This window comes from Hoplias malabaricus, chromosome 13, assembly GCF_029633855.1.
Source record: "Hoplias malabaricus isolate fHopMal1 chromosome 13, fHopMal1.hap1, whole genome shotgun sequence".
Taxonomy (NCBI): Eukaryota; Metazoa; Chordata; class Actinopteri; order Characiformes; family Erythrinidae; genus Hoplias; species Hoplias malabaricus.
Window position 1 is genome coordinate 38417796 of NC_089812.1, and position 21450 is coordinate 38439245.

The window sequence follows — 21450 nt, forward strand, 5'->3', positions numbered from 1 at the left end:
GATTTAGAGGGTGACATTTAAGCTCAACGTCTTCACTGGAATTACACAAATAACCTTTAAGTAGTCGACCTGTTGAGCAGTTTCCATTCAGACCAAGAGATCCTCTCCCACACACAAACACACAAACCTGGCCTAGATGTCACCCAAAAAAATGTTTAACCTGAGCTACATTTCGTTAGATACTTTGGCTGATAAAAAATTGACATATTTATGGTGAGGCAGGGAGCAAAGCAGTTGGAGTATAAAAAGTGTTATGTGACAAAATCAATGCCACTAACGAGACACAGAGAGACAGACAGACACAGAGAGAGAGAGAGAGAGAGACACACAGACAGAGAGAGACACAGAGACGCAGAGAGAGAGAGAGACACACAGAGACAGACAGACAGACGCACAGAGAGACAGACAGAGAGAGACAGACACACACGAAGACAGAGAGAGAGAGACAGACGCACAGAGAGAGAGACAGACGCACAGAGAGAGAGAGAGAGAGACACACAGACAGAGAGAGACACAGAGACGCAGAGAGAGAGAGAGAGAGACACACAGAGACAGACAGACAGACGCACAGAGAGACAGACAGAGAGAGACAGACACACACGAAGACAGAGAGAGAGAGACAGACGCACAGAGAGAGAGACAGACGCACAGAGAGAGAGACAGACAGAGACGCACAGAGAGACAGACACACACGAAGACAGAGAGAGAGAGACAGACGCACAGAGAGAGAGACGCACAGAGAGAGACAGACAGAGAGAGAGACAGACAGAGACGCAAAGAGAGAGAGACACAAAGACCCACAGAGAGAGAAAGAGACAGACTTCAGTCATTTTAAATTGCATGTGCTTTTAAGGGCACAAACACGCAAGGCACAAACATAAAATAATGAACAATTCACACTGATTTTTCAAAATGTTTAATTTATCATTTCTATGCTCTAAATGGTTCCCTTTGAAGTTCAGTTGTATTCTGAGTTGTGAAACAAACCGGGAGAATGACAAGACGATTTTTTTGCAAGACAGCAATATAACATTAAATATAACAGTTGTTTTAAATGATAATAAAAGGAGAGTGTTGTGTGAGAGCAGGCTGATAGAAACTGTGCCCCTGCACGAGGATAAAATATGACTGTTTTATAATCAACCAAAAGCATGCTGTAACAGTGGAAATATATCATTCTGCATTTAAAAGACGTCCACATCAAACGTTTCTATCTTGCAACACTACTTTCTTCCCATCATTCGCGCGTGCGCCTCACTCAGAGACATGGACAGAGGACTTATACAGAGTGTGTTATTGAGGAGGTTTACACAAAGCACGATGCTGACCAATCCAGAACACGTCAATGAATCCATGAGGTCGGAGTACGAGGAGACAGGTTTTTGTTATGGGTGGCAGCCTGAAAGGGTCCCTGAATGCAATTTACGAGTCCAGGCGACACACCGGACTGTCATATACCATCTGTAGGTTCACTTTGTGCCCCACTAGCTCCCGGATGTTGTTGATGCCGTACTTGATCATGGTGGGTCTGAGGGGGGGGGGGGGAGAAAGTGTTGAATGTAAGTTTCATTTTTAAATATTGCTGTGCCTGCCTGTCCACACACCCACACACACACACCCACTTCCTTGTGGAGGTTACAAACAATATGTGGAATTAAAAATAAATAATAAAAAAACTCCACAAACAGTGCTTTTATCGTTGTTGCGCAACAGAACAACTAAATCTGGATTCTCCATTTAACCCATCACTGGCAGTGAAAAAACACACAGCAGTGGGCAGCACATGAAGAGCAGTTGGGGTTAGGTGCCTTGCTCAAGGGCACTAAAGGTGTGAGTGCAGATCGAGGAGATATTCCTCCCAACTTCAATGTTTCCTGCCGGAGCATAAAGTATAAATTACAGTAACCCCCAAGCTCCTTTAGGGCAAATAAATAAATAAAATGACAAACTTTCTGGATTATCTTCATATGGTTTATGACAGCTATAAGTGAATATAATCCAGCTGTAAGCATTTGGGAATAAAGTAGGGCAAACGGGAGGAGGGTGTGGACTGTGGGCAATCACACAAAGCTGGAAAGATCCAGATATTTTCCACACCCCTTTCAGGTTTGACACAGTCAGCTTTCATTAAAAGATGAAACAAACATCAGGTGACGGAAGCAGTTAAGTGGGCACAAAGCATTTAGTTTAATGTTTAATTCACTCACACACACACACACACACTGATGAAGTCGTCCAACTAATCTAAGGCTGAACTTAACAGACAGTAATGCAGAACTTTATACTGCAACCGCTGAAGCAATTAACTGTGTTACTGTATTAACACCAGACATGCACCGGCCATCTACTCACCGCTCTAAAGACAGGCCCCAGGCAATAACTGACACTCCCTCTGGCAAACCCATAGGCAGCAGCATCTCAGGTCGGAACACCCCAGAGTTCCCAACCTCCACCCACTTCTTCAGTCCTGAGAGAGTGAACGAGGGAGAGCAAGTGGGAGAGAGGGGTTTGATTAGTTCTAAAGATCAGTTTGTCATAACAGACTCCTAGCAGAATCATGGGTCCTGTAATGTGCACAAATTGTCTGCACGTTTCTGGCTACCAGACTCCACTGGAATTTATATAAAACCTTGTAATTCATCCAGAAAATGCAAGTTCTTACTGTAATGCTGACATGCATAATGTATTGCATTCATTTGCTTGCTGAATTCTTTTTGGACAATATACTATTACAATTGTTGACAGTTGATTTTCTGATACAGAAATCCTTCAAGCCTTAGACCTGTGGCATAATTCAATTTATAAAGCCGTCCTTACATCCAAATGAACAGATCACTTTAATAGAGAAGTTTGTAAAGACCATACAGTGATCCCTTGTTTCCCTTGCTGGTGACTTTAACATACATATCGACAATCCCAAGGACTGTTTTGCCAAGGAACTACTTGCCATATTGGACTCTTTTGGTCTTTCACAGCATGTTACAGGGAGTACTCATTGTCATGGTCACACGCTGGATATTGTTATCTCAAAGAGTCTCAACATATCAGTGACTGTGAAGGACGTCGCACTGTCAGATCACTACTGTGTGTTCTTTGATATGTGGGCCTCACCAGTCATCAGAGAATTAAGAAAAGGATTATAAAGGACTGCACAGCTACACTTTTCATGAGTAAATTGTGCACTACACCATGTGAACGATCCAACTCTGTTGATGATTTGCTGAATAGTTTTAATACAAAAATTGTCAGTGTAATGGATGAGATTGCGCCAGTTAAAATGAAGGCCTTGTCTTGCAAACAGAAAGCACCATGGAGAAATGCTTCTGTTGTTCAAATCCAAAAGAGGGAGTGTCGCAAGGCAGAACGCAGATGGCGTAAAACAAGTCTTCATATTCACAAAGAAATCTACAAAGATAGGCTACGTCAATACAACGCGACAATATGCAAAACACGACAATCCTATTTCTCTAGTATCATCAACAATAACACTAACAACAGCAAAATCCTCTTCACCGTGGTCGACAGACTTACTAACTCACCCACACCAATGGCCCCTGAATTAGTATCAACTGAGAGATGTAATGAGTTTGCATTCTTTTTTAACACTAAAATCCAGAATATCAGACAAGCGATTAGTACATCTATATCCAACAATGAGTCTGTACCCTCTCCATCACCTCATAAAAACTCCTTAGTTAAAATGTCAGAGTTCAGTACTGTTGATAGTAATATTTTAACTGACACAGTTAATCATCTCAAATCATCCACTTGCAGTCTTGACACACTACCAACCAATTTTTTAAAGAGTGTGTTTCACACTATAGCACCAGACATACTCCACATTGTAAACACCTCACTCATGTCGGGGGTTTTTCCGAGCTCACTAAAAACTGCAGTTGTAAAGCCTCTTCTAAAAAAGAAAAATTTAGAATCTTCTCTGATAAGTAACTACAGGCCAATTTCTAATCTACCGTTCATGGGCAAAATCATTGAGAAAATAGTTTTCAGGCAAATCACTGGTTTCTTGTCCATAAACAGTAGCCTAGACAAATTCCAGTCCGGGTTCCGGTCTAATCACAGCACTGAGACTGCTCTAATCAAGGTAATTAATGACATCCGCTTAAATACAGAGGCTGGAAAGGTATCTCTTCTATTACTTCTTGACCTTAGTGCTGCCTTTGATACCATTGACCATAAGATTCTTATAGATAGACTCGCAAACTGGGTTGGACTCTCAGGAACAGTCCTGAAGTGGTTCATTTCTTACCTGGAAGGCAGGAACTACTTTGTAGAAATAGAAAATAATATTTCAGAGAACATGCCAGTAACCTGTGGTGTCCCCCAGGGCTCTATTCTTGGTCCACTTTTATTTAATTTATATATGCTTCCTGTTGGCCAGATTCTACAGAACTATGGGCTGTCCTATCACAGCTATGCAGATGATACTCAGATTTACATGGCCCTGTCCCCAAACGACTCTGGCCCAGTTGACTTATTAAGCAAGTGCCTTGAACACATCACAAACTGGATGGGACACAATTTTCTGCAGCTGAATAAAGATAAAACTGAGATTATACTATTTGGGAATAGCACTGAGAGACAAAGATTGGCTACGTATCTGGACTCGAGAGCCCTCAAATCTAAAGAACTGGCTCGCAACCTTGGTGTATCAATGGACTCAGATCTCAGTTTTAGTCTCATATTAAAGCGGTTACTAGATCAGCATTTTACCATCTTAAGAACATCAGTAAGATTAGAGATTTTCTGACTAAACCAGACCTAGAGAAACTTATCCATGCTTTTATTTCTAGCAGGATTGATTACTGTAATGGTCTCTTAGCTGGACTTCCAAAAAAGACCATTAAACAGCTTCAGCTGATTCAAAATGCAGCTGCCAGAGTTCTCACTCGGAGCAAAAGAAGAGATCATATCACCCCCATCCTCAAATCCTTACACTGGATACCAGTCTGTTATAGAATAGACTTTAAGGTGTTATTACTGGTTTATAAATGTCTCAATGGGGTAGGACCAGCGTATTTATCAGATCTGCTACAGAGATATGAGCCGAGCAGAGATCTCAGATCTTTAGGAACTAGTCAGTTAGTCCTGCCTCGGGTCAAAACTAAACATGGAGAGGCAGCATTTAGCTACTATGCCACTTTTAAATGGAACCAGCTGTCTGAGAATATTAGAAGTGCCCCAACGTTAGACACATTTAAATCAAGACTTAAAACTCTCTTGTTTGAGCAGGCTTACAGCTCAGTTTAAAATATTCTGCACTTTTCTGTAACGGCATTTTATTTCTTTTATTTCTTTTCATCTATTGTCATTTTAAATTGTTTTAATCATTTTAATCATTTTACTCTTTTTATGTAATTGTCTTATTGGAATTTATGATTTTACTCTGGCTTTTAATGTAATTTCTTTTTCTGTAAAGCACTTTGAATTGCTTCTGTATGAAAGGTGCTCTATAAATAAACTTGCCTTGCCTTGCCTTTTAGCAGGGGATGCGTTCCAGGGCCACCCCCGAAAAACGAAGTAGAGGAAAGATATTTTTTAATGTATTTAACGAGTATTTGGACTTTTAAACCCCTCCCTGTTACTGTTAACAACCCACCCTTTGCATTAAACAGTCGTTCTCTAATGTTCTTCAGCTGGAACTACATGTGATATCCCACCAGTTTCTTTAATAGAGTCATTCCTAAGCTGTGATTTAGCATCAGTAAATTTCACTTGGATGTGGACGTGAACAACACATGTACTGTACGTAAGAAACACTTGTAAATGATATATTGTGTCACCTACAGCCCCAGTCTAATACATGGAAATAATAAAAAAGCCCCCTTGAAAAAACCTGCGAGGGATTACAGCTGTTTTACCTTCGTGATAACTGAACACTTCCATGCTGGGTTCAGTGTAAGGGTTGTAAGCTGGCTTGAAACGCAACTTGGTAATTCCTAAAAATAAAAGGAGAGAACTGCTGAGGTTTGGGAATACAGGGTTCTTGAGAAAAATGCCAACAAATATCTATACACTGCAGCTGATCACATTCAACTGACTCTTCTCACGACTCTTTGATCACTTCCCTGGAGGACTAGTGAAGAAGAGGAACGCTCACCCAGTTTAGTAAAGAACTGGTGCAGAACCCCCATCAAGTTCCCCAGTGTGAGGCCATAATCAGCCACAACACCCTCAATCTGATGAAACTCCGCCAAGTGGGTGGCGTCCAGGGTCTCGTTTCGGAACACTCTGTCTATAGAAAAGTACTTCACTGGTGTGAACTTCTCCTAAAAGAGAGGGCAAAGGCTATATCTTACTCTGCACATTACAGAAGGGTGTACTTTTAAAAGAGCTGTGAGAACAGTTGCACAGTAGAGAAGAGGGTTAGAAACTCTGCGTTTACCTGTTGTGCTAGTTTGTAGAGCATACGTGCGCTCACGGCTGTTGTGTGTGTGCGGAGAATATTTTTCTGAGCTTCTTCGATCTTCCAGTCGTACTTGTACCTGGCCCAAGCAAAGGAAAGTAGTTAATAAATGTATGTGGTCATTAGCAATGCTCTCGTCAGAGTAGAAGCAAGTATCTCACCCCTGGGATCCATAACCTCCTTCAGAGTGAACCTTCTTTACCCTTTCAAGGTAGTCCTGGGGAAACTCATGAGCCAGGGCTGGATCTGGAATATTTTAGATCAAACGGAACGTTAGCATTTTTACATGAGGTACAACATATTTAAAAAGGCAAAGTGTGACGTTTCCTACCCGACAGGAAGAAAGTGTCATGCTGGTCTCTAGCTGGATGCTGCTGGGGCTGAAATAGGGAGTCAAAATTCCAGAAGGAGCTCTCAATGAAGTTATTGGTGGGCATTTCAGTGAACCTTTATGAGCAGAGAGGTAGCCATTTTTAAACAAGAATTAACATATACATAAATTCTGCATTGAATTCTAACGTTTCTGTCCATTTTTCTGCTTTTGTTTCAGCAGCTGCATTAGAAGATTAACAATGTAGATGTAATAAAAACTGTGAGAGGTGAACTGACCCCATCTCCAGGAAGATCTGTCTGAATTGTGTCCGCACCTTCATGAGGGGGTGCAGGTGGCCCGAGTCTGGAGCCACGCCCATGGCCTCAAAATTATACGGCTTAAACTTCTTCTCCCTCCAACTTCCACTAAATGAAAATAGAAATATACATGCCTCAGTTTAAGCTGAATTTACAACTCCCACCGTTATTTTCCACTTTAAACACAACAAACAAACAAATAAAAAAACAACACAAACTACTTTTATTGTCATTTGTGGGCGTAAATGAAATATATAAAAGTTTGTGTGAATATTTACTGTTCATATATAAATAATAATTAAAAACCACTGGATGAGAATTTTTAAACGACAGCTCTCACACTCTCAGCTTTAGGGACGGTGCTTGAAGCTTGTACTAGACTAGTTTTGAACGACATCTGTAATCAAGACCTGCCAAATGCGATATTAGAACTGGCACAGTGGTTTTAATTTGTCAAGTTATTGGCCAAACCCTGCCATCACATTCTGGAACAAGCTGACCTAGGCATTTCAGGTGCTAGCCTCGTATAGTGTCATCCTGGGCGAAAGTGTTTAAGGCCCAGGCAGATCAGGACACACACAACAGGGCTGTGATTACGCAAAATATAAATGGACAATGAGCAGGTGTTTGGAAAAAAAACCAATGAATCAATGTGAAAATTCCTCTCACGAGTGAAAAGTATTAGAGAAGATTAACTTGAAGCAATCGGGACCTTTCTTTCCTGCCTGTTTGACCAGTAATATATATAAAAATCTAAAGGTTTTTCTATCAAACAGCTCCAATATAAAAGTAAATAAATGGTAATTCAAATTTAATATAGAAATGTCTGCACTGTAATTTTTTAAAGATATAAATGATTTGTCATTTGATATGTTCTAGAGAAGTAGTGTGTCACAAACGTTCCCAGCCACAGTGATCATCTACTGCTCAATGCCTTAAACATATGATTGCTGGGAGCCTAAACATACCATTTTACATAATATTTTCATAAATGCAAACACACAAACTGGCTATTTTTCTGATGTACACCCCAACCACTGGTTCCCAACCCCAGAATTTTAATTGTTTCTCTACAATACACCATTTCACATCAAACCATTCAGAATTACTGTTTTCATTTGTTAGGATTCACAAAGAACTCATCAGAATATAATCTAAGCAATCGACGACACTGCAGATAATGCCAAGTAATAAACTACAGTTCATTCAAGACTTTTCATTCATTCATTCATTATCTGTAACCCTTATCCAGTTCAGGGTCACGGTGGGTCCAGAGCCTACCTGGAATCATTGGGCGCAAGGCGGGAACACACCCTGGAGGGGGCGCCAGTCCTTCACAGGGCAACACAGACACACACACACACCTACGGACACTTTTGAGTCGCCAATCCACCTACCAACGTGTGTTCTTGGACTGTGGGAGGAAATTTAATCCTCTCCTTTTCCCCTGCAACAACACCCTCCACAATAAAAGTCCTCCTTTTGCACTACAGTTTAAGTATATACACAGTATTAACTAATTATATAACTAAACACATACGAACATTATCACAAAGGGCTCCACCAGCAAAGAGCTGTAACAAGCCCCTGATCGTATGTGAGGCCTTTGCTCACCTGGCAATCATCTCTGGAGTGAGTTCTGTCTCCTGTTTTGTGATGGTGGTGCTGAAGTTGCTGCCTTTAGTGATCCAATAAGACTTGACAGTCCTGAAACCAACCCAGAGGACACACGTTAAAAACCTGGAAGTGATTACAGTGAGCATTCAATTTTGGCCAAACAATTAGCAAAGTGTTTCTGATAAACACAGTAACAGAAAACGTCAAATCACATTTCAAATATGTTATAAACTTGTAGCTCCTTTTTTGATATTTTACTTTTACTTGTGTACCTTTATCAGTTAAAGATCCTTCACGGCTAAACGTCCTTTCAGACCCACGACACTGAGTTTTCATTTCACAAACGGAGAGAGATCCTTAAACTCTATAAGTTTTACGTTCTATCGTTCAAAGACGAAAGCTTTAAGTTCTGTTTATCCAACGGGGACAGGTTTTGTGCCCCAACAGATCTTTAGTCCTATTTTTAGTACTTTTTTGGAAACTTATATTTTCTCCCCCTTGTGCATTTCTCTTTCCCCTTCCTTACGCAAGTGGATTATCTCCTACATAATCTTCTCAGAAATATCTCCCATAAAAATGAATGCTAATACTTTATGGCCATTTGGCTGGAAATAAATGAAGGGTGGACTCTGGCTTTTGCACATTCTCCTTACAGAAAGTATGAGCTCACAAGCTTTAAAGCCAATCCTCAGAGCGTCCATAACACACTCTATGAAGAAAAAAAACTGAATTTTTCCAATAAACATTATACAAAACAGCCAAGTCTCCTAATCCTAATACAGCAAAACGGACAACACACAAACAGCTCAATCCTCATTCCTTTGAGAGCGGTTTAGCTCAAAGACAGGACACTGATGTAAGACACTGATCAGTTATGATGTGGAGAAACTGGATCTAAACGGCACTGGGCTAGGATACACATCTAACCCCTCTGGGTTCATGTGCACCGCACTGCATCCATTTGGGATATTAAAAAACCATTCGCTAATACCAGTCAAAGCTCCTCGGCTGGAGCCAAGCCATTTGGGCCACACTCACACACAGAATTGTGGGCTGAACAACTTCTACTTTACCATACATTTATTACAAACACCGCTTGCTTTAAGATAGATGAAATTGTAGTAAAAACAAGGATGCATCAGCTACAGAACTAGCCGTTAAAGCTATGGCACCATACAAGCCTATGACAAATGATTGGGAAGGTCAAAAACTCCATCTGGATTATATAAGACGGGTTTGTTTTTTTATCTTTTTTCTCTCAAGATATTACAACTCATTTGTGTTCGTCTTAACACCACTTGATCCAAACGACTTGGCCATCGCTTGAATCCCCTTTACACACAACTCCAAAAGCAGAAGGGGCTTAATGCAGTGAACAGTTACAGACTGATAAAACACTAGTGAATGTAATATCCGTATCATGAGTGATCCACGCTTGTCATACAAGTCATGTCCAACCAATCTGGAGGTCTCCAAATCTGATCCGTAACAGGCCCTGTCTGAATCTGACCATTAGAACAACACGATGTATGAATGGAGTGTGATTATCCAATCCAGAAATATCAGTTAAATTAAAACTAATAAAATGAACATGGCATCCCTTTATCTTTCGATCGTCACACATCCTTTAAATGGCCTGTTCATATGCTTTCACAATATTTCAGTCTAATGTCTAATGTTTGTGACGTTTCCTCATGAAGAATGACTAAAACCTTATGTCATTTAAGGGACATTTTTTAAGCAAATTTCCACGTAACACGCAAACCTTTAATATCAGTGTTGTGAAATAACGACTATATAAAATTATGAGTACGACCCTCACAAACACTGATTCAGACAGACAGCAGTGCACTTTCAGCCTGACAAAAGCATTCACGCACCCTGATGGAAGATAAGAACCATTTAATCAGCACCTAGCGCCCTCTGCTGGTCAATGGCTGTATAAGACCATGCACAGAATCAAATGAATTAACACCATGAGCACTACCCTTCTTTACAGCTTTATCAATGGTATATATTTGCAAAAACTGTGGAACACAGCATCCGACTTCAGCAACTGGAAAATGACGTGTCGGAGACACTGCCATGGAGACACATCTCCATCAGACATTGATTTTAAAGCTACAATAACAGCTAGAGAAAAAGGCATATCATACACTTCAGTGAGCAGTTTACGTTTCTTGAGTTCATTCTTCTCTTTCTCCTCCAGCTGAGAAGACTGACCGTTCTTCACCTGTTGCATTTTTTCCCTCACTGTGTCCTCAATGCTCTCCACCTGAGACACGGACACAGACAAATGTTTTTGCCTTTTCTCTGACAAATGTGAATGAGAATTAGATCAGTATTCGGTCAGTTAACTGTAAACTGTTTAGTCTTTATTTCATTGAAATGTACTTTCAGAGAACACTGAATAAAAACCTACTGTTCTGAAAACTCGGGGACCTCCTTCATGGCCTTTATCAAGTCGGATCCATTTGTTGGACATGGCTTTGCTGAAGCCCACTTTACCACTGGGAAGTTTCTAGAACACAAGAACAACACGTACACTGTGGGATACTAGCGTTAAATGAGTTGAATGTTGACTTACTACAGAGCGCCGTACTAATCTCTCAACTTCAACGGTTTGATTATTTTATTACTATTTTATATCCACTTCCCTCCAACAGTTTTCCCTCACTTTTAACTTCTTCCAGTCTTTCATCCTTTCTTTTTTAGGCAGCTAGCAGCTAGAATTCAAACAAACACACCATCTTCATGCCTGTAATCTTTCAGCATTATCATCATAGAAACCTAGAAAGCCCAGCTCACTGGTTCAGTTTTAAATCTTAAAGACCTTGTCGTGATGGCTCAACCAGATCTTTCCTCTTTCTCACCATGAGTTGGCTCTGGGGTAGACCCTCTTCAGGAATGGTGTTAAAAACCCGGGCCTCGTGGCTTCCATGCTCCGCGATCTCACTGCCCTCTTCGGTCAGCTCCCAGTGCTTAGAGGACCGCTGTGTCGCCTCAATTACCTGTGTTCATCAGATAACGGGGATACAACATTAAGTTTCTGATGTCACGAAACATAAAGGCCTGTGTAGATGAGCAGCACTAATGTTTAACTTACACAGCTCAGTATGTTGTTTGTGGGGGGCTTAAGAAGATGGCACATTAGTGCTCCATTACCATTAATATTGGCCCTTAAAATAACACTAGAGTCTTTCACACATGACCTCCAGAGAATTTCTTAAGCCCTATTCAGACGGGATTAGTTTTACCTGTGGACGAGGGGGTAAAGTAATTATTACCCGAGTATCTCAGTAGTTTTAACCAGAATAGTCCGAACAAACCATTCCAGTCCAGGAACGGAGGAAATGAAGGAAGTGTTTAGGGATGAAATATACAGCTTAAAGTAAAAGCTCAACAACTGAACGACACACCACACTCAAATCCACAAAACAACCTGCAGGTGGCTATGCTTTGTCCACACCAGTAGCCTCCATACGTGTTATGAACGTGTGTCGTTACCATTACACGATTTATAACATCAGTTATAATAACTGTGTGAAGGATTAGGAAAGTTTTTTGCCTCATTCCCGCCCGTTATCTGCTATGAAGGACTAGTTGAGGGCTGTATGATTTTGATGGGAATGCTGATCTCAGAACAGTTGTGAGAGTCTAAAAGCTCCAGTAGCTCTGCTGTGTATGATCTACATTGTGTGACGGCAGTGCGTGAATCGAGTAGCCCCTCCCATCTCCGTTATATTCACGGCTATTTCTGATCCAGTGCGAATCCACCATAAACTTTACATTACCCCAGCTCCCCATGGAAAACTAATTCCATCAGAATAGGACTTTAGAGAAACTCAGGAGTATTGGGTCCGAAGACGTCCCGGCACATTTTCTGCGTAAGGTGCGCTCTCGCAGCAGAAAATGTACCACATGCTTTAGGCTGACTCTGACTTCACCCACAGACTTTACCAGGGCACGAGGAGGAGAAAGTCCGGGAGGAATGTTGCAGGAGGGTTGCATTCACACATACAACTCCTCCTGGTAAACTCTGGAACATTTCTCTATTACCGTGAACGTGTGAAAGGAGCATTGATAAGATGTATTGTTATTTATGCTCTTGGGCTCCCCCTACAGCTGCAGATATTTTTGATAATAAACGAAAACGGTTCTGCACACCCAAACCGATACGTCATAATATTAAAATTGCAGTGGTGTAAGAGTTGTAATGATCTCAGTGTCACTGCTGGACTGAGAAGAGTCATCAAACCGCGTCCTGTGCGCAGCCTGCAGTGACTTAAGAAGGTAGTTGCACCTTATAGAGTGAAAACTGTGGGGGAACAGTGTTTTAAAACTCAAGGAACACCGCTTTGTCTGATCCACTCACACAAACGAATAAAACACAAGTGCCTCAATGTCACTGCAGTGCTGAGAATGATCCACCACCCAAATCACACTTACGGTGTGGTGATCTTTTGAGGGCCCTAGCCATTAAAGAACAGAGTGAAAGAGGACAAACAAAGTAATGCAGAGCAACAGATGGACTACAATAATTAATTGTAGAACTATAAAGTGCTCCTATATGGTCAATGGAGTTAATGAAATGATCAAGGAGTGTAAAAAGAAGGATGTGATTTTTTTCTGTGACTTCCCATTGTATTAGTAACGTTAATATTTTCTCGAATATAAACTGTTGTGCTCGTCAGTCATAACGTGCACTTTCACTTCTTCGAATAGCAGCCAATAAAATGTCAATATACAAGTCATACACGCACTGGCTCACTAATCACAACACTCAGGACATGACATTTAAATCTGCTCACAATTCAACCGACCGTCATTGAGCAGCAGATCAACGAATGTCAACCTACGAAAAGAAAACCGCAGCTTTAAACCATAAAACAGACATAAAACAAAATGTATACTTCGCGTGTGTCTTATACACTGCCCGTATATTTTCACCAAACGAGGCTTTCGCTGATGAATCACGTTTTGCGCTAATGTTGCATCAGTTCAGTCGGGGAGCGAGGAGCTGTGTCCCTAATGGCTCCACGCCCCCTTCGTAGTGCGCAGTGTGGGTCAGAAATAAACAGATCCTGCACCCACAAAATTAATAATATATGTAAAAAAATATGTATTCAGTCAAACAGATATGGCTATTTATCTAACATATCCGTATGCTACATAGATGTAGAAACAACGGTTTAAAGACCTACGTAGTGCACTATATAGGGAGCAAGGTCTAATTTGGGATGTATCCGCAGGGAGGCTGAGTGGCGGTTAGCTTTGGCATGTGTCCTCAGCGCCGCCGGGATAAACTCACCTCTCCAAGCGCCTGCAGGCTCTTCACAGCCCCGACCACAGCCTGGTGATCCACCCCGAGGCTGGAGGCCACGTCCTGGCTGTCCACACCTCCGTCCACCTTCTCCACCAGCCGCAGAACTGCCTCCAACAGCCCGCTGTCCGCCATGCTCATATCCGCTCGAACACAGTCAGCCGTCAGCCCCGAGAAAGCCCAGTGACGTCATCAACGAGCACCGTATATACTGGAGTAAAAGAGTAGCGAATCCATTTACCGTAAATGTCTTGTAAGAACAGCGCACACAAACACCCTCTGATTTCATCTGTGGCATATCTCTAAGATTTACTTCACATCGCTTTGGGTTGAAAGCGTGAAAGCGTGAAAATTTCGGCGTAATAGTTTAATAAGGTAAAAATATGATTTACTTGCTCGTAAATAAAACATGTAATTGTACTGTAGGCATTGTACTGAGCTACACAATTAATTAAATAAAAATAATCAGAAGATAAAATGATATTAACATCAACAACAGTACCTTTAGGGCGGCACGGTGGCGCCTCAGGTAGTGTCACACAGCTCCAGGGGCCTGGAGGTGGTGGGTTCGATTCCCGCTCCGCGTGACTGTCTGTGAGGAGTTGGTGTGTTGTCCGCGTGGGTTTCCTCCAGGTGCTCTGGTTTCCTCCCACAATCCAAAAACACAAGTTTCAGGTGGATTGGCGACTCAAAAAGTGTGTGTGTGTGTTGCCCTGTGAAGGACTGGCGCCCCCTCCAGGGTGTATTCCCGCTTTGCGCCCAATGATTCCAGGTAGGCTCTGGACCCCCGCGACCCTGAACTGGATAAGGGTTACAGATAATGAATGAATGAACAGTACCTTTAACAATTGAAAAAACTATGTAACACTAGAAATTTGTGCACATGGCAGTCCCTTTAAAATCACGTTACCTCTAATCCATGTTCATCTTAAAAAATATACTGTACACTGTGCTTTAAACCATGAGCGGTAACTAACCGAACGTTAAACAGAAGTAAACTAAATTATTAAATAAACTCTGCAGTCTTATGTTTTCTGTTTACTTTATGTACAAATAAGATACTAATAATTAATTGTATGTTTAACAGGTAACTTGCTGTTTTGTGGAAAGTCATTTGCTACAAAACTGAGGTCCTGGTTTAAGGGTCATATATAGAGCACAAAGTAAAATTCGTTTGAATGTAAACCATTTAAGGAAGAAGTAGCAAAGAGTAGGTGGAAAGAGGATCAGAACTTCATCATTTAAGGTGGGGTTTTAAACCTATTCGAACATATCTTCAGCACGAAATGGAAGCAGCTGCACCATTTAATATCCGTCTCTATGTTGGCTCATTACCAAATAATCTGCATGAATTATGATGTGCTTCATATGAATCTGTAACTGTAATTTCATGAATCAGATAATAAATGTGTTAACCTATAGGTCGTACACTACGTTGCCACCAGTATTCGCTCGGCTGCCTTAGCACACGTATGGACTTGAGTGACATACAACAATGGCATCCACTCCCTACAACTGGTACTAGTTACAAATGTGTACAATTACACACAGGCAACACTCACAAAAAACATTCAACAATTAACAGTTCAAACACGAAGCGAGTTCAACAGCACAAAAGGTAAACGATCGAGTGAGGAACCATTCCCCCCGTGTGTGACGTAACCCCCTCTTTTATAGCAGATGATTGAAGCATGGACACGGGTTCCGGCATTCAGCATGCAGTCAGTCAGGAACCCAGGACTGGATCCTAGAAGATATGGACAGGACAGGACAGAGATACAAGAGAAACATCCATGCCCATAACAGGGAGGTCCTGGCGAAAACAGTGGTGTGGTTATTTTCACTCTACCACATCCCAAACCTGAGATATGGCGACCTTTTCTAGTCCAGAAAATGTATAACTTGATATATTCAAGATGGGATTCCTATTTCCAGTGAAGGTAGGTAAACACATGAGTAGAGTGGTGTGATCAGAAAAGCCTGCTCAGTCCAATATATCCTACATTAAATTTGTATTTGCCCAGGGGGTCTCAGTTCTAATAAATTAAACAATTCTTACTTCATGTATTTATTTTTGCAATAATTCAAGAATAAAGAATAAAGTCCAGTGTGGAAAATTCCACTTCTTTCTACACAGAAGAGTAGGGCTTGATTCCTTTCTTGGGGAAGAACAGCAGTCTACACCAGTAAGAGTCATAGGGCAGGACTCCTAAAAATACAACGCCTTACATCAGCGTAACACCCGTCTGCATGGGTTTCCTCTGGGTGCTCCAGTTTCCTCCCACAGTCCAAAAACACTTGTTGGTAGGTGAAGTGTGTGTGACCCTGTGAAGGACTGGCGCCCCCTCCAGCGTGTGTTCCCGCCTTGTGCCCCGTGATTCAGGATAGGCTCCGGACCCACTGTGACCCTGAACTGGATAAGTGGTTTCGGACATTCATTCATTCATTGTCTGTAACCCTCCACCTACCAACGTGTGTTTTTGGACTGTGGGAGGAAACCGGAGCACCCGGAGGAAACCCACGCGGAGTCACACGGCCCCTGGAGCCCTTGGTTTCGGACAATGAATGAATAAATGAATGAATGATCTCCCACCATGAAAATAACCTGAGAAAACACATTCCATTTCTTAAAAGTTCTCTTGAACAAGCAAAGGGTCACCAGACTACAGTATATCCCTGATTACCAGTGTTACCTTTGAGTGCTGTTTGCTCTCATTACTGCACTTTTAATTGAATGATATTACAGATTTTCAAATCCACTTGTCTTGTGCTGGGACTAGACCACAACACTCATCCATATCTTCATCTCCAGCTCACCCAGACACCAGTGTTTTAATCTAAAACTGATACGCTCAAGTTTAGATCAAAATAACTGCATGAAGTGACACATTCTGAACACAGGCTTCAGATTTTAATAGATTTCAGATTTACTTCACACAGTCCACATGCTCGGTCAATGTATCACTACTGTATAATGTTCTGTGTGATTTCTTTAATGTCCTGGTACTGAAAATAATAAGTACTTAAAGGATGCTGCAATGGGAAATGAATTACATTTGGCCTCCAGCTTTTACACAACACAGAGGGTCATTTCTTTAACTCTGGTTACACGGTCTTCTAACTTCCTCTGAGTGAAGGAAAAGTACCTTGACAGGAGTGAATCCGTGGTTTCTGACTTAATGAGTACTGAAGACTTCCTGTGTAAGACAGTAACTCAGACAGCAGGTCTTCCAGTGCACTGGTTCTGTACTGATGTAACGTTACACAACACTCTCAGTCACTGTGTGGACACTGACTTCACAGATAACACTCAGCTCCTCACTGAGGGGGAGACCAGAGGGAACACACAAATCACAGCAGTGATGTAACCCAGCATAAGAGGGAGCCTTAAATCAACAACACATAAATATACCATATTACATATTAACCACAAACAACAACTGTAAATATATAAAATATTTGTAAACTTTTATTACAGAATTGTGTAAAAAAAAAACAACTTTGAAAAGAAATTGTGCTGATGAAATGAACACAGCTTAAAAATCTACAGTGAATAGAGAATATGGTACAATTACGGTCCCTAAATAACGTACTGAACATGTGACCGTTTTTCTGAGAGCACTTTATAACACAGAATAAGGATTTTATTTGTCTTGTTGTTTATTGTTTGATAAAAATGATTGATAGAGATTTAAACTTGGAGACAGACATGAAATAAAGGATGATAAACAGTCTATAATTTCAGAATCTAAACCTGTTTTGCTCTGTTGTGTTTTGGTTGCTGATAAATATGTAAACAGTTTTCGTATTTCAAAACTATGCTTCAAATCAGCTGTTGCTGGAGTTACATTGTTCTCTATAACGTCTGCTGCAAATGTTTGGGTGCTACGTTCTGTTGATTTTCTAACTGAAAATAAGTTCCAGTTCTCTACAGAGAACACACATCTCAGATTTTAAAGTCACTAATTATCTGCTGGATTTAACACATATTACAAGGAAAAGGACATAAATGAGGTCTGAGTAGAATTTGGGCAGTTTCTTATTGTCTACAAAATAAATTTAAAATAATTTAATGTTGTGCCTTTCATACTGAAGACTGGGCCATAATTGAGTGTGTGTCTTATAAAATATTCCTGCTTATTTTTACTTAGAGAATGAAAAATACTGAGAAAAACTTCTGAGAAAAACTGTTGTAAAATTAAGCAAAACATGCTTAAAGTCAGAAAACAAAACACTGGTTACGTATGTAACCATGGTTATGTGAATAGTGGATGACTGCCAGGGCGGTGCCAAAAGTGGATGTATCCCTGCCGTGCCACGGCCAACCGAGAGCGTATGCCAACGAAGTCACTCACGTGACACAGCGTGAGAATCCCACGCAGTATATAACTGCTCGGATCACGCTGTACTGCCTCAGGGACCTGGATCTTCTCGCCTCTCCGAGTGACCAGGAACCCTGGCGGTCATCCACTATTCACATAACCACGGTTACATACGTAACCAGTGTTATGTTTCATATCTCCTGACCGCCAGGGCGGTGCCGAAAGTGGATGACGTGTGCCAACAATGTCACGAGGAGGATTATTGACAGTCTGCGGCCCGGGATAGAACTGCTGTAGACAGCCCCTCTGCAGCTGCGATGTTCACACTATAAAATCGGGAGAAGGTGCATGGTGTGGACCACGTAGCCGCCGTGCATATCTCCTGCAAGGAAACACCTCGGAGTGCAGCCCAGGAAGTTGCAACACCCCGGACAGAATGGCATAAGGGGCTGATGGACATAGCATGGAGCTCACACCTCCGCTTAACTGTGCAGACGGCTATTAAAAAAGTGGTCTTCAGGGAGATCCACTTGAGGCTCACCTGTTCCAATGGCTCAAAAGGTGCCTGACAAAGGCTGTCTAGCACCAGTGAAAGGTCCCAAGGTGGAGACCGAAGTGTACGAGGCGGGACCAGTCGTCTCGCCCCCTTCAAGAAGGACGTAATCAAATCCTGAGAACCCAAAGAAACACCATCAGACAGCACCAAGTGGTGCGACAAGGCGGCCACATACACCTTAAGTGTAGAGGGAGACTTCCCTTCATTCAGTTGTGACTGCAAGAAGGACAGAACTGTCTGTGCATGAATGCGGGTCCAAACCTTGGCCAGCGCACCAGACCTCAAAAAACGTCCATCTGCCCTTGTAAAGGGCACGAGTAGAGGGGGCCCTAGAATTATCAATAGTGTCTTGCACCTGGGGAAAACACGACTCTAGCCCAGTGGGGGGCCTAAGGGCCACAGCCACAGTTGAAGCCGTTCCGGCTGGGGGTGCCACACCTGTCCTCTCATTTGTGAGAGCAGATCTGTACGACTCGGTAGCTCCCGTGGTGTACCTTGAACCAGGGAAAGCAGAAGAGGAAACCATGGCTGGTATGGCCATCGAGGTGCCACCAAGAGAACCCGATGGTTTTCCCAGCGTACTCTGTCCAAGAGAGCTGGAAGTAGTGGAAAGGGAGGAAAAGCATAGAGTAGTGCCCTTGGCCAGTCATGGGCTAGGGCATCCTCGCCCAGTGGGCTGTCTTGCGGCTCTTCCGAAAACCACAGGGGGCAATGCGTGGTGTCCCGTGAGGCGAAGAGATCCACCTGAGCTTTCCCGAACAACTTCCACACTGACTGAATCACCTCGGGATGCAGTCTCCATCGTCCTGGGTGTATGGTGTAGCGGGAGAGGGTGTCCGCCACGTTGTTGGAGGAGCCAGCCACGTGTGCCGCTCTGAGAGACAGGAATCTTGGGTAAGCCCATGTCCACAGACCCTGGGCAACGCTCAGGAGCTTGCGGGATCTCGTTCCGCCAAAGTGATTCACATAATACACCGCTGACATGTTGTCTGAGCGTACCAAGACATGCCTCCCCTGAAGAATGGGAAGAAAATGTCTCAGAGCAAGCCATATTGCCCGCAGCTCCAGCATGTTGATGTGGCTCTGGGCCTGCCGGTTGGACCAGAGTCCCTGAACTGCCCTTTGATGACATACTGCCCCCCAGCCAGTGGGGGACGCGTCTGTGGTAATCACTTCCCTGCGGAAGGGGATGCACCCCAGCCTGACATCTGACTGGAGGAAGGTGACCGAGGTCCATATGTTCAGGGCAGAAACACATTCTCCTGAAATGTGGACAAGAAAATGCCTGTGATGCACTGCGTCCAGCCTTAAGCTGGTGATCCACATCTGGAAGGGTTGGATGTGGATCCTCCCCAGTGCCACCACCTGTGAGGCTGCGGTAAGCAGTCCCTGTAGCCGCAAGAGATCCAAAAACCGGACCTTGCGTCCGAGTTTCAAGCGGCGGATGGCGCAGAGTATGGCTCGAGCACGAGCCCAAGGGAGGGATGCTCTCATAAGGCGTGAGTCCAGTACCATTCCCAGAAAGGTGATGGTTTGGGTCGGAGTGAGCACGCACTTGCCCCAATTTACAGTGAACCCCAGTGCCTGTATGTGCTGCAGCAACTGGAGTGCGCACGCTGTTCTGTCGGGGCGCACACAAGCCAATCGTCGAGGTAAGGCAGAACTTTCAGTCCCTCTGCCATAAGTGGGGACAGGGCGGCACATACGCACCTTGTGAAAACCCTGGGAGCCAGGGAGAGGCCGAATGGTAAGACACGAAATTGGTACACCTGATTGAAGGCAAACCGGAGGAAGCACCTGTGCTCTGGAGCAATGGGAACATGAAAGTAGGCGTCTGCAAGGTCGATAAGTGTGAACCATTCTGCCTTGTCGATCATACGAAGGGTGACTGCTGTGTGCAACATCCGGAACGGTAGAACCTTTAAATAGGCACTTAGCCGCCGAAGGTCTAAAATGGGTCTGAGCCCACCATACTTTTTGGGAACCACAAAGTAAACAGAGTAAAAACCCTCTGTCTGAACTTGAGGGTCCACTAACTCTATGGCTCGCTTGTCCAGGAGAACTCGAACTTCCTGGGAGAGCCTTGCTGCCCGGTGTGGGTCTTGAACTCTGGTAAACAGTGGGCGAGAACTTAGGGGTGGCCGGCGGCGAAACTGCAGCCTGTAACCCCTCGACATGGTCCTGAGGACCCATGGATCTGAGACCATCCTGTCCCAATAAGCTTGATGGAAAGCAGGGAGGGGTCCAGTCACCGGCCGGGATCTGCCATCTAGGGGCCGGCACAGGAACCGTGGAATCGCCTGGGCGGACCTGGGGAGCTGGTGTGCTAACCCGCCGTCCTTGGTCATGACTCCGCTTTCTGTGTGGTGGGCGACAAAAGCTCTGTGATGAAGTTTCCTTGCTTCTGTGAGGGAGGAGCGGCGCTCCAGGGCTTCCTTGGCTGCAGGGCCAAAGAGATAACCAGGAGCCAGGGGTACTGATCGTAGTGTGGCACAGCACGGCTCGGGTAACGAGGAATGGGCCAGCCACACTTGACAACGAGCATGTAGACTTGTGGCCACAAGCCGTCCAGTATCAT

At 43.2% G+C, this 21450-nt stretch overlaps 1 protein-coding gene across 1 annotated transcript; it reads right to left on the bottom strand.

The window, feature by feature from the left end:
• Positions 1 to 931: 931 nt before the first annotated feature.
• farsa (phenylalanyl-tRNA synthetase subunit alpha) lies at positions 932 to 14158 on the bottom strand. The gene is made up of 13 exons (XM_066642315.1): positions 13983 to 14158; positions 11545 to 11682; positions 11094 to 11192; positions 10828 to 10946; positions 8669 to 8761; positions 7034 to 7162; positions 6756 to 6871; positions 6586 to 6670; positions 6404 to 6503; positions 6119 to 6287; positions 5880 to 5957; positions 2353 to 2467; positions 932 to 1528 (listed from the first exon to the last, which is right to left on the bottom strand). Exons 1-13 carry the CDS (start codon positions 14133 to 14135, stop codon positions 1423 to 1425), a joined length of 1500 nt encoding a protein of 499 aa, XP_066498412.1. The 5' UTR covers positions 14136 to 14158; the 3' UTR covers positions 932 to 1422.
• Between the last annotated feature and the right edge of the window lie 7292 nt (positions 14159 to 21450).